General features: G+C 56.6%; 2 protein-coding genes across 10 annotated transcripts in view; both read right to left on the bottom strand.

The window, feature by feature from the left end:
- Positions 1-11,949, bottom strand: part of ITGA5 (integrin subunit alpha 5) — a 108,252-nt gene that overhangs the window by 62,663 nt on the left and 33,640 nt on the right. The window lies entirely within an intron of this gene.
- Positions 1,695-11,949, bottom strand: part of ZNF385A (zinc finger protein 385A) — a 19,609-nt gene continuing 9,354 nt past the window's right edge. For 4 of the 9 annotated variants that reach the window (XM_006728712.3, XM_031020029.2, XM_081821781.1 and 1 more), the window contains exons 3-8: positions 7,928-8,038; positions 6,131-6,293; positions 4,009-4,251; positions 3,488-3,657; positions 3,185-3,280; positions 1,695-3,043 (exon numbers count right to left, since the gene is read on the bottom strand). In XM_006728712.3, the coding sequence (XP_006728775.1) occupies positions 2,813-3,043; positions 3,185-3,280; positions 3,488-3,657; positions 4,009-4,251; positions 6,131-6,293; positions 7,928-8,038 (1,014 nt within the window). In that variant the 3' untranslated portion in view covers positions 1,695-2,812. Of the gene's footprint in view, positions 3,044-3,184; positions 3,281-3,487; positions 3,658-4,008; positions 4,252-6,130; positions 6,294-7,927; positions 8,052-11,106; positions 11,266-11,949 lie in introns of those variants that run through there. The other 5 variants (XM_031020036.2, XM_081821784.1, XM_031020042.2 and 2 more) reach the window with 5 other exon arrangements.

An 11,949-nucleotide genomic window follows, 5' to 3' on the forward strand; every position in this document is an offset into this window, starting at 1 on the left:
TCTCTCACTGTGTCTCTCGCTGTCAAATAAATAAATAAAATCTTAAAAAAAAAAAAAAAGAAATAGTATTTATCTAATGATGCATTGGATGAAGTTTTATTTATTTATTTTTAAAGATTTTATTTATTTATTCATGAGAGACAGAGAGAGAGAGAGAGAGGCAGAGGGAGAAGCAGACTTCCCGCGGAGCAGGGAGCCCGATGCGGGACTCAATCCCAGGACTCTGGGACCATGACCCGAGCCGAAGGCAGATGCTCAACCATCTGAGCCACCCAGGCACCCCTGGATGAAGTTTTAAGAAGAGGGACGACTAGGATGACTCCCAGTTTTCCCAGTGGATGGTGGTGTTCTGCATCAGTAAGATAGGGAATGGTCAGAGCAGCAGGCTTAGGGAATGGGGTATATCATGAATTCCTTTTTAAACCAGGTTGGAGGTATGTATCCCAGCCCCTCTCACTCCAGTTTCTTCTAGCTGCTATCTCTGTCCCCACATGTGACCCAGCCCCTGCTTTTCACCACCCTCTCTCCTAGAGGGCCACTCTTGCTCCTCAGAATTCTGGATCTCCAGTCTCTGCATTTTTTGAGCTAGGTCTGAAAAAACGAAAAACAAAAATCCAACCACTCCCAAACTCCTTGTTGCTTTCCATTTCTAAACCCGCAGTGAACTCCTACCCCCAAATTCATAATTGACAAACCCTGGAGGCCTCTATTTCCCTCTCCTTCCTCTTTAACAATCATCATCTCACCTTCCCTCCCCCTTTCCTCTGAAAAACTGTGAAGTGGGTGGAGAGGGGGAAGTGAGCAAAGCGGATACAACTCAGGGGGACACGGGGAGATGCTGGGTTCTGGTCTGGCCTTTTTTGTTTTACTTTCTTGCCACTCAGCAGGGCTAGAGGGACGGGGTCACAGAGTCAATACTGCTCTTGGGAGTGTGTGGTTGAACTGAACTCTGGAGATAATGAGGAGTGCCTTCCCCCACATCATGTGGGAGGCAGCTGAACAGAGTGTGCTTCTCTGTCCCACAGACCATTTAGGGGACCAGAAGAGAAGGTATTCTAGTGTATCTGCATATCTGTAAATGGCACAGTCCCAGTTCTTTAGTCTTGGAACATTAAGTCTCAGTGAACTTTTAAGAGACCCAAATCTGCTCATTTTGCATACGGGGAAACTGAGGTCCAGAGAGGGGAAGGACTAACTCAAGGTCACTATTTATATGAGGCCCAGCAGTGCCTGGAGTTGAGATTCCTAGTCCCTGCCCCGACTTCTCTCCATTCCTTGCGTGTTGCTGGCGTGGGTTTCCCACCAGAGAGAGGCACAAAAGCCTGGATTCTTTCCTTTGTCTGAGACTGGATCTAGACCTGTTTCCCAGAATCGTGACACACACTTAGGGGGACTCCTTTTCCATGTCGTTGGCGCCGCCTGGTGGAGTTCCGGAGAATCCTCAACAGCTGCGTCTACAATCCGAGACCTGGACTCAGAAATGGTTCCCCAGGGCCAAGTTTACATTTGGGCGGGCGGGAGTGGGGGTGAGTGGGATTGGGAGCCTCTGCTCGCTTTCTACAAGCCTGAGATCTTTCCGTCCCCCTCCTCCTGGCCCCCTTTCCCGTGTGCCGGTCCCCCTCACCATACAGATCCATCTCGCGTTGGAATAGCTCCCATATCAGGGAGCCAAGATTGAGAGTCTGAGTCTGGGGGACAGAGGGCAACGAATCCAGACTTTATTGTCAGGGAGAGGGAAAAGGGAAGACGTGGTGGGGGGCCGGGGTTGCTACATCGTCAAGCATTGAGAGCTGATGGGGACGGGAAGGCCAGTGGGGGCCCGTCCCCCTCCCGGTCGGCTGCTGTAAGGGCTGACGATACGGAAACCACAGAGGAGGGAGGGAGGTCACGCCCCCGCCCGAGTTGTGCAGTCGAGGTGTTTGGTGGGAGGGACAGCCATGAGGTCTAGGAGCTGGGACGGGGGAGGCTACAGACTCAGCGAATCCTGCGGAAAGGGGAGGGGCGGGGGCGAGGCTTCTATTGCTTTTTGCTCACAGTTTTGCGGAAGGCGAGGCGGGGGTGGGCTTGAACTGGACACCCCTTGCCCCCCTCGGTACCCCTTGGGCGATGGGTGCTGGTGAAAAGAATGGAATCCAGACTGGAGAGGAAGAAAGTGAGGGAAGGGTCTGTAGGGGCATCTACTTGGTCCCACCCAAGTGCCAGAGATGCCCCCAAGTGCTGCCCCCTGCGATGGGCCCAGCTAGACCTGGGGCTGGGGCATGGTGCGGGGCGGGCACAGTGAGGTTGCAGGCGGTAAAACCAAAGTGCTTTTGAGGGACCCAGGATCCCGCCTGCTCCCCTCCCCCTGCGGAGGACGGGGGGTGTTCACGGAAGCGCTTCAGTTTGGAGACAGGGGGCCGGAGTCCCAGAGTCCGCTTATTGCCAAGAAAATCCATTTCTGCCCCCCGGACTCCGACCATGGCTTGTGAACCCCGTTTTGTGCTAGGTTTGGGGGGGAAGGGCTGAATGGACATGGCTTTTGGGAGGGGGGGTGTCTCCAAGGGGGCTCGGGGGTGAGACGGCCCCCCCTTTTCTAGGGGAGAGGGAAGGGCAGGGGGCGGGGTTCCCTGAGATCTGGGGTGTTCCCCCCCTTCTGAAGCCCCCCTCCCCCGCTACCCCTCCCCTTTCCTGGAACCCCGTACCTCGGGGTGGGGGGGAAGGAGAGAGATCATTCAGGGAGTGCCGGGAGTAGGGGCAGGCTTGGAGCCTGGAGGCCTGGGTCCCGGCTGGAGGTGGAGGGGGGGGTTGAATGGGAGGGGGTTTGGGGTTCAGGTCAGTAGGGGGAGAAAAGGATGGGTCCGTGCGCAGTTCGGATGGGCCCGGGGGCCGGGTGGAGCAAAGGGTGGGTGATGGGCGGTCCCTGGAGAAGAGGTGCGGCTGGGGCCGGGCGCAGGGACAGCGGGGAGCCTGCTGCCGCTGCCATCACCGCAGCCACCGCCAGGGGGCTGGGGAGCAGGCCACCGGCTAGGGACTTGGGCAGCTCCTTGGAGAAAGTCAGCGTGCCCTGCGGGGGGGAGAGGGGCGGGGAAAGAGAGAAGTCATTCTGCGGCCCACAAACCCCACCTCTCCCCAGGCCAGCCCGCGTCCCCTCCCCCTCCCAGTTCCGGTCTCCCCGTGGCCGAATTCTCCAGCGCCCAGGCCTCACCGCTAGGTCCCCGGAGCCCCTAGGCTTCTTGTGACGGCTCAGTAGCGGGTTGGGCTTCCCGGCCACGCCGTCTCGGTGCCGCCGGCTGGAAATGTGCTGTGGGGGCGAGTGGATAGGGGGCTGTGAGCCACGGGGAAAGGGGCAACCGACAAGCCGGTAGGCACACCCCAAACACCTGGCTCCGCCCTTTCTGTGGCACCAAAGACAGACCCTGAAAGAAGCGCCCTCACCCAAGCTCCCTGTTCTCTTCCCCACTTAGTGAGTAGAGCTCCCTAGAGTTCCTGGGAAAGGCCTTGGACCCACCTGTTTCAGTTGGACCTCCGAGTTGACCTTGACATTGCAGATCTCACAGTGGAAGGTTCGGTCCTGGGCAGGGGCCTCTGGTTCCCCAGGAGTGGGAGGCCCCAGACGAGGGTAAGCTTTGATGGGGCCCAGCCCACTTCGGGCCTCCAGAATTGTCTTGTGCTTAGTACCTGGAGCCCAGAGAGGGCAGAGGTAAGGGGTGGAGGAAAAATTTTCCAGGCCCAGTAGGTGACAAATACACTCTCAATTAAAATATGGGGGAGCATCAAGTGTGGGGGTTTTCCAAGCCCCTTGGGATGCCCCCAGACACAAGGTGGGTCTGGGGAGAGTCACAGGTGAAGAAGTTAGGTGGAGGGGAAACTGAGGAAGTAAGTGGCTAAGGAAGGGGGGAGATGATTTGGGAGGGAGATAGGCTGATAAGTCCTGGACCGTCCAGCGTGTTGGAAACCAGGGGAATTAGGAGGTAGGGAGCAGGAGTGGGCTGAGGACAGGGGTAGGGGTGGGGGTAGGAGAGTCCATACCTTTGTTATGAGCCTCAAGCTGGGACAGGGAGTTCACTGCCACCTTGCACAGAGCACAGTAGAGCAGCCGCTTGGCCTTTTCCTCCTCTTCCTTGCTGCCCCCAGGCAGGGAAGCTGGGGCTGGAGTTCCCCCTTCAACCTTGGTTGTACCCTGACCAGTCTCCGGAATGCTGGGAGGGGATGGGGAGCCAGGCTGTTTCTCTGGGGATCCTGGAGCTGGACCCAGTCCATTCTCCATGGAAACTGTTGTTAGGGGAGAAACATAGGGGTCACCCCAGATGGTTTTTGGAGAAGATTCTTTATGTGGAGGAAACCCACCCCCATTTCCTGGAGGGCAAGGGCCCAGGAGTCCCCACCCTGTGACAACATGCATGCTCTCATGCCCTGGGCCAGAGCCAGATGTGGTCTAGCTGCTGTAGTCTGGGTGTGAGGCTCCAATGCCTGGCTCATTCTCCAGAAGCTGGGAATAGTTGAGGGGTCCAGCCCCAATAGCCTCCTCTTCAGGGTGAAGCTGGCACCCAGCCTAGCCATGGGGAGAGGCATGGAACAAGGATTCACCCCTCAATGGCCTACCAGCCAGCCTGGGCTTCCTGCCTGGCCAGCCCCTTCCCAGAGTCCTGCCCAGTCTCCAGGGAGGCATGCCAAAGAGCTTTAGGAAGGGGAAGAGGCAGCACAAGGAGAGGTCGGGAGAAACAGTTACAGACATGGCAGAAGGGAAACAGAAACAGCAGAACCGGAGAGGGAACAGGGATGCAGGCTGCTCTATAATTCATGGCTTGATTAAAGATGCACAGGCCCCAGCCCTCAGCGCTGGGTTCTGGCCTCTGTACAGGGGAAACTCTAGCACTCCCATTCTTGCTCCAGAGGCCGATCCAGTTTCCGGGTCATGGGGAGGCTGGCAGTGGGGGTGGGGCACTGGTAAGAAGGGACCTCCTGACCCCTGCGGGTGTGCATCTGCTTGTCCATTTTGTGATCTTTCCCTTTATTTCTCTCGCTCATTTTTGTCATCCGTTACCTCCATTTCAATCCAGATAGCACACTCACCTCTCAATCTGGACAGGGCTTCATGATTTATAAAAGTAGGGCAGGTATCATGATCTCCTTAGAGATAAACCATTGGAACTAATTAAATGAGGAGATATACATAAAGCACCTAGAACAGTGATATTCAAGAAATACTAGCTACCACCACCACCGTCATCATCATCCCCATTTTACAGAGATGTTGCCAAGTTAAAAAACTGTATCAGGCTAAGAAGCAGCCAGAGCATAATTAGAACTCAGCTCACCTGCCCGCCCTATCTGTGCCTCCCTGAGGGGTGTGTGTGTGTTGAGAGTGGGGTCCTGGTTCCCAAGCTGGTGATGCAGATGCCTGGTTCTCATTCTACTTGGGGTGGAACAGAAAGGACAGGCAAGGATAAGAGGAAATGGGGATATTCAGTCTCTCTGGAGTTGGTCATGACTGCTATCTGATGTGGTAATCCCAGGATGGGGGTGGCTCATATCTTCCTTTCTTGATATTCCTTCCTTCCAATTTCTTGGGAGTATGATTGAAGATGGCCACCAGCCATGAGGGAGAAAGAATCTCAGAGCTGCTTTTTGTGAACCTGGAAAAGACCTCAAACATCTTAAGTCTCACTCCCAGGAAAGAAAACTCTGGCCCAGTGAGGTCAAAAGATCAACCAAGATCACCCAGGGAGTTGCTTGAGTTTCCTGAGCTCTCAGTCCTTAGGGGAACCCCAGTGGGCAGGCCCTGAGGTGTCCTGATTCCCTCCCTACCCCTCTCCCCAAGATGAAGGAGGCTCTCCCTGGATTTGACGGTTCCTTTTTTCTTGAGGAAGTTTGCCAGGTGGCCTCACCCTAGCCCCTCTCTGAGTCACTGGGCAGTGGGGAGGACAGACAGTGGGTACTCTGTCAAGAGGAGCTGGGGTGGGAGTGGGGGTGACAGGATGGAAATTTTGTATCACTGTGCTTGGCTCCAGGATTCACCTTGGGTCAGGGTGGGGTAGGGGCTGAGGAAGAGAGAGATGAAAGCAGAGGAGAATTCTAAGAAGTGGGGAAAGAACAGAGGAGACAAGATCAGTTGAACAATGTGGCGGGGGGGGAGGGGATTCAGACACACCTGGACGGGGGGCCACACCATCCCCATTTTGGGGGGTGCTGCCTGGGGGAGCTGGGTCTCCAGGTTCCCGGACGCCAGGCTCCCTGCCTCGGGTCTTGGCAGCCTCGATGCCTTTGACTCTTCGGGCATGGCGATTACCCTTGTAGTGTGCCTCAGCCTGGCTCTTTAGGGATGAAGGAAGAAAATGGAATCTGAGATCACCTTTCATCTGATCATTCTCCCCACAGAGCTCCTTCAGGTCCTGGGGTGGTCTCAGCAGGCTGCAGTGAATCTCTCACTGTACCAGTGAGATGTAAAGCCCCATGCCAAGGAGTGCTGGTTATTCCTGGGGTTCAGACTAGCTTCTCAAGCTTGAGTAGATGGAAACCTGGATCCTCACCTAGCCCAGGCGGCCCCCTACCACCACACGCAGGGCCTGGCTGCTGACTCAGGCTTCTCACCTAGTTCTGGGTGAGGGAGGGTTACCCCAACCTATAATAGAATCCTAAATGGGAGGGTCCTAGCAATTCATCCAGCCAGCAATCTCTTGGCCCCCTGGCCTTCTTTGCCTATGTCTCCTGGCCCTGGGATCCAGCCTTCACTTCTTCTACACTCAAGCTGGGAGTTCCAAAGAGCTCTGAGGTCTGGGCTCTATCCTGACTACTCACCCCTGGTTCTCATTTTTCCTGAAGCCTCTGTGGACACCCTGGAGGACCCTGGCCCCAAGCCCAGCTCTGGAGATAGAGACAGCAGCAGAGACAGCTGTCAAAACAGAGCCACTTGGTGGGGGAGGGAAGGGGAGGGCAAAAGAGGGGAGGGCTGTCTACTATTGGCCCCCTGCCCCTCTAGTCCTCTACCCTCCACCAGTGAGTGGAGCCAGGGTTGGGAGAGGGGATGCCTGGGATTAAGGTAAAGGAAAGACCTAAAGCGGGGTTGGTCCTGGCTCTACCCCCACTCCCATGTGCACCTCCTGCTAAGAACATACAATCCTGGAGCCACAAGGTCACCCAGACAGGGATAGAGTAGAACTAAAAAGTGTGGATGGGCAGGAGAAGAAGATTGACAGCCCAGGGGTGGGGCAGTAGTGTGTGGAGCCTGGCATCATGGTGTGTGTGTGTGTGTGTGTGTGTGTGTGTGTGTGTTTGTGTGTGGACTGGGTAGAGAAACAGAACATGCTTTATTTCCCCCTACTCAGCAAAATGAGGCTATGCTGTTTTTCTCCAAAAGTCTCAGAACTTGCACCCCACAAAGTCCCCTCTAGACCCACACAGAAGTCCCAGGGGAGCCACAGAGGGAGGACAGCTGGGAGGCCTGACACCTAGGTTCTGCGTTTGGGGTGGCTTCTCTCCATGGGAAAGTCCCATGGGAAAGGGTAGACAGAGGAGGAAGCCAGGAGGTTAGAGTGAACTGGGTGGGCCAGGGGAGGAGTTTAGCAGAGGCCATGGAGGGCACAGGCTCTGCAGGGGAGTCAATGACCTAACTCAGCCCAGTGCCCAAGGACTAGTGGGGCCAGAGGCCACTCTCCCACCCAGACATGATGGCTATCTGTGTTCTAAGAAGTTCTGAACCAGGGAGGCCTCCGTTGCCAAGGGAGGGAGGGGTCAACCATAGAGGACTGGCCTACTTCATGTTGAAATATACAGCTCTTCCCTCTCAAGTGGCTTCCATCCGCCCCTGCCCCTCCTGCAGCATCCCCATTCTTTGCTCTTTCCGATATCCCCTTAATCTTTGCCCCCCGCCAGAGCTCCCAGCCTCTGCCCTCCCCTGAGATCCCCCGGCTATTGCTGCCCCAATCACTTGAGCAGTTAGGCTTCTTACCTGAGAATTGAAGCGGATCTGACAGACATTACAGGAAATGATGGGCCGCTTGGTCTTGAGCAAGGGTCCCCCGAAAGTGTGGGAGAGTACAGCCTTCTGCACAGGGTCCATCTACGGAGGCAGGCTGGGGTGAGCCAGGAACCCCAGCACAAGCTCATGTCCATCATCCCCCACATTGGTAGCAGCTGGGTTGAACCCAAATCCCCAGAACCTCCTCTCTATCCCTCAGTTTGCTTGAGGGCTCTGAGCCTCAGTCCCCTGATTCCCTCCCAGCCCAATCTTCACAGCACTTGAAGGGACCTGAGGGATCAACTGGCCCCATGCTCCCATCTGACAGAAAGTAGAAGTGGTTTGCCCAAGGTCACACGATGAGTTAATAGCAGAGCTGGTACTTGCACGTGAACTGCTGTCTCAGTTCATCACACCATGATGATCCATCTCTCTTTTTGACCTACAGTTAGGCCAGGCCACCAGAAGCCCACTGATGGGAAGTCCCAAAGCACCCCAGATCCTAGGGCCTTCAGCTGAGGCCTTTGAACTCTTTTGGCCCCACTCTGGGGCAAGATGTCTACCAAGCCAAGCTTCTGGTCCCAGGAGACAGATATTCCCAGCTTCCCATTGGGCCCCGGGTTGCCCTAACACACTCCCTAGACTACCTCTTTAAGGCAGCAGGTCTAAAAGGTAGTAATAGAACTCAGGAGAGAGTATGTGGCTGTAGTGAATCAAGGGGAATTAGTGGGGAGAAACTAAGAAGCTGGGTTGGCCTGAGGCAGCCGAGAGATCTGAACTCTTTCTCTGGGGCAGGGCTGTGGGGCTGGGCGTGATTAGGAACAGTATCTGCCCCCACCCTGGGTCAGCAGATGTCTTTGCAGTCTCCTGCCAAGAGTTCACATGAGGAGGGGAGACGATGGGAGTTTCTCTCTGAGGCCTTTAGCTATCAGGGGATGAAGTCAGGGGCCTAGAGGCATGAAAACTGCCTCCCTGCACAGTCCTCCTCTCTTCCAGGGGGCGGCCAGGGAGAGGAAAGACTGGAATGTAGCCGAGGCTGAGGGGGACTGAGTGATGGCTGGGACCTCTCATAAGGACGGAACCAAATTCAAGTTGAAGCCTTGTCTTCTAGGTGGAAGGATCAAGTAAAAAATGGTTGCTGGGACTTGGGGTTCCTTAGCTCCTTAGCTGAGTCCCTTTCCTGTGCCCAGGTCTTCATGGTTCCCAGTAAGACACCAGTGAGAGACAGGAACATGAAGCAAGGGGAAGAAGGTGGTTGGAATCTGCAAAGTCCACATATCCTCGCTCTCCCCAGTAGTCTCACTGGCTGGTTAGGGGTAATGTCAGGAAGGGGGCTTTAGATCCCTGTGAAATGGGCTGCCTCATTTGGTAGTAGTAGAGGCAGGAGTCATGACCAAGTTCAAATGACTGGTCTGACTGACAAGTGTCCCATCACTTGGTCTGTCCTTGGCTGGAAGCAGCCCCTTTCAGTAGCTCACTTTTCACCTCCTGGAAACCCAGGTCCTATTCAAAGAAAAGCCAAACAAGGGAAGAATGGGTGTGACTGTGTGTCTCGGCAGGCTGTGATCAATCTGTGCATGGGTGGAGTGTGAAGGAGTGTCATGTGCTGTGTGTACATCATTTATGTATCAACATTTTTGTGTCGGGGGCTTTGCCAACGCCATGAATGGTCAGGTTGTGTAATCTTCAGCTGTGTGTTTATCTGTGTGAATGTATGATGTGTTTGGCAGAAAGAAAGACAGACCAAGTTGGAGACAGGCTTTAATCAGAAAGGGGAGACAGACGACTGCTCTCAGCTCCCAGTCTCTAGGCGTCAGTCCTCCCTATCCAGCGACAACCCGCCGCCCCCTGCCCCAGGGTTCTCCTCAGCCCCTGGGCTTCCTCACATGCTGGGTGGGGAATGGAATTCAGCCCAAACAGAAACCCAATCTGGGCCAGGAAACCTAAGTCGATGACAACAGTAGGGAGAGAGGAGTGGGATGGAGAGGGGACAGCAGAGGACCCAGTTCTGTCTCTGCCCCAGCCTGCTCCCCAGAGTGCCCTGAGGACGACCTGTGGGCTGACCATCCCAACATCCATCCCAGGAGAATGGTCCCTGCCCCACTTGTGTCCCTCCTCCGGGGTGAGAGCCTTTTCTCTTGTACACACCCCTCCTCAGGTTTAAGTCCATAAACACCGACTAGGGGTGGGGGGCACCGGGAAGAGGGCACCAACCTGGGGCGGTGGGTCCTTCCCACCCTCTCCTCCAGGAACTGAGGAGACACCAGGCTGAAGGTGAAGGCTCCTGGGCCCAATCCCTGCGCAGGTGGAATGTGAGCCACTGAAGTGCCGCTCCAGGCCAAGGTCAAGAGGCCCTAGTGACCTAGATGAGGGCTCTCTGGGGAGGGGTGGAGGCCAACATCTCCCACAGCCCATTCCACTCCAGAGCCCCTTCCCTGGGATTTTGGCCTAGACACTGCCTGGAAAGGTCCACAAAACATTCCTCTCCCACCTGCCCTCCAACAGCAGACATGAAGGGGAATCGCTCCCTGAAGCTGGGGCAAAATGAATCAGGAAGGGCAAGGGGGAGGGAAGGGAGGAAACCAGATCAGGAACACGCGGGGGGGGCATGATTATATTTCCTTCCATTGCCCTTTATCTGATGGAAACCGCTGCCCCTTGTTTGGCCACCCCACTTCCCCCTCCTCCCCATCCCCCCCCATAAAGGTGAAAAGGGAAGGAGGGTGGAATCTCAGGGATGGGAAGACCTGAGGGACAGGAAGAACTGAAATAGGAAAGAGAGCGAGCTAGGGGGTATCTAAAGAGCAGGTGGAAGCTGGTGGGGGAGGGATGCTGGGAAGGGGAGAGATGCCGGGATGGGATGAGGGATCTAAGCGGGGTGGTAATCTGAGGGTACATGTAAGTCCTGATGGGAAGTCTGAAGATCTGGGGGACTCCAAGGATCTGAGAAGCAGAGGTGGGGGTATCCAGTGTGGTGGCAGTAGTCTGGGGGTGCCAGCTGGGATCCAGAGATTGGTTGGGACCGCGCCTGTTATGGGGGATGGGCCAGATAACCCGAGGACCAAGCGAAAGGAGAGGTAGCCCGCCCGCCAGAGGCGGGCGGGGATGGGGTGGGGGGGCGCTGCGGCAGCGGCGAGAGCCAGGGAGAGAGGAGGGGCCGGGTGGCTTACCCTGCGGGACCCCGGGGGCCGCGACTCCATGGCCCGGGGCGGCGGACCCGGACGGGGCACCCGAGCCTGGCCGGGCCGGGCAGGCCGGGGACGCGGCGCTCGTTGCCCGGGTGGCTCGGGCTGTGCGGCCGGGCCGGCCCGAGAAGGGGAGGCGGTGCCGGCCGGGACTGGAGCCCGCCCCGGAGGCGGTGCCGAGGGCGGGCCGCAGACGGGGGCGGGGCTAGGGAGCCAGCGAGAGATGAAGCGGGGCTAGGGTGAAAAGAGGAGGGGAGTCCGTATCCAGATACTCGTTCCAGGGTATACCTTGTCCTGGCGAGGGGTCGCTCGGCCCGGCGACCGGGTATTGACCAAGTGACCTCGGCTTCCTCCACTGAGTACCCTTGCTGGGTCCAGTGTCCCCATCAATCCTATGGACGACTCTGTTTCTCTAGCTCGGACGTTTCTCCTTTCTTCCATCCCCTCCGCCCTGGCCCTCGCTCCTTTGCTCACAGCCTCTCTTCCAGGTCCCCAGACGACCCTTCCCCTCTTCCCTCTGCACACGACCCCTTTGCCCTTTTTACATGTCACTTCCCCTACTAGGGAGGGGAAATCGAGCCCAGGCACCTAGGTGTCAGGCACTGCTCTCTCAGCGACTCCTCTGAACGGTGGAGCTCGGGGGCGCCCAGAGCAGAAGCGACCTCAGATTGGGGACATCGTCCCTAACCTCTTCCCACCTCCTCCCCTCGCCCGCCACCTGCTGGACAACCAGGGTCCCAAAGAGCTTATGTTTCGTGCACTTGCTGCCCTCTGGCGGTCAAGTAGGGGCAGCACTGGGGCTGAGGGGCAGGAGGGCAGAGCAACCCA

This window comes from Leptonychotes weddellii, chromosome 5, assembly GCF_054177405.1.
Source record: "Leptonychotes weddellii isolate Sample4059 chromosome 5, ASM5417740v2, whole genome shotgun sequence".
NCBI lineage: Eukaryota > Metazoa > Chordata > Mammalia > Carnivora > Phocidae > Leptonychotes > Leptonychotes weddellii.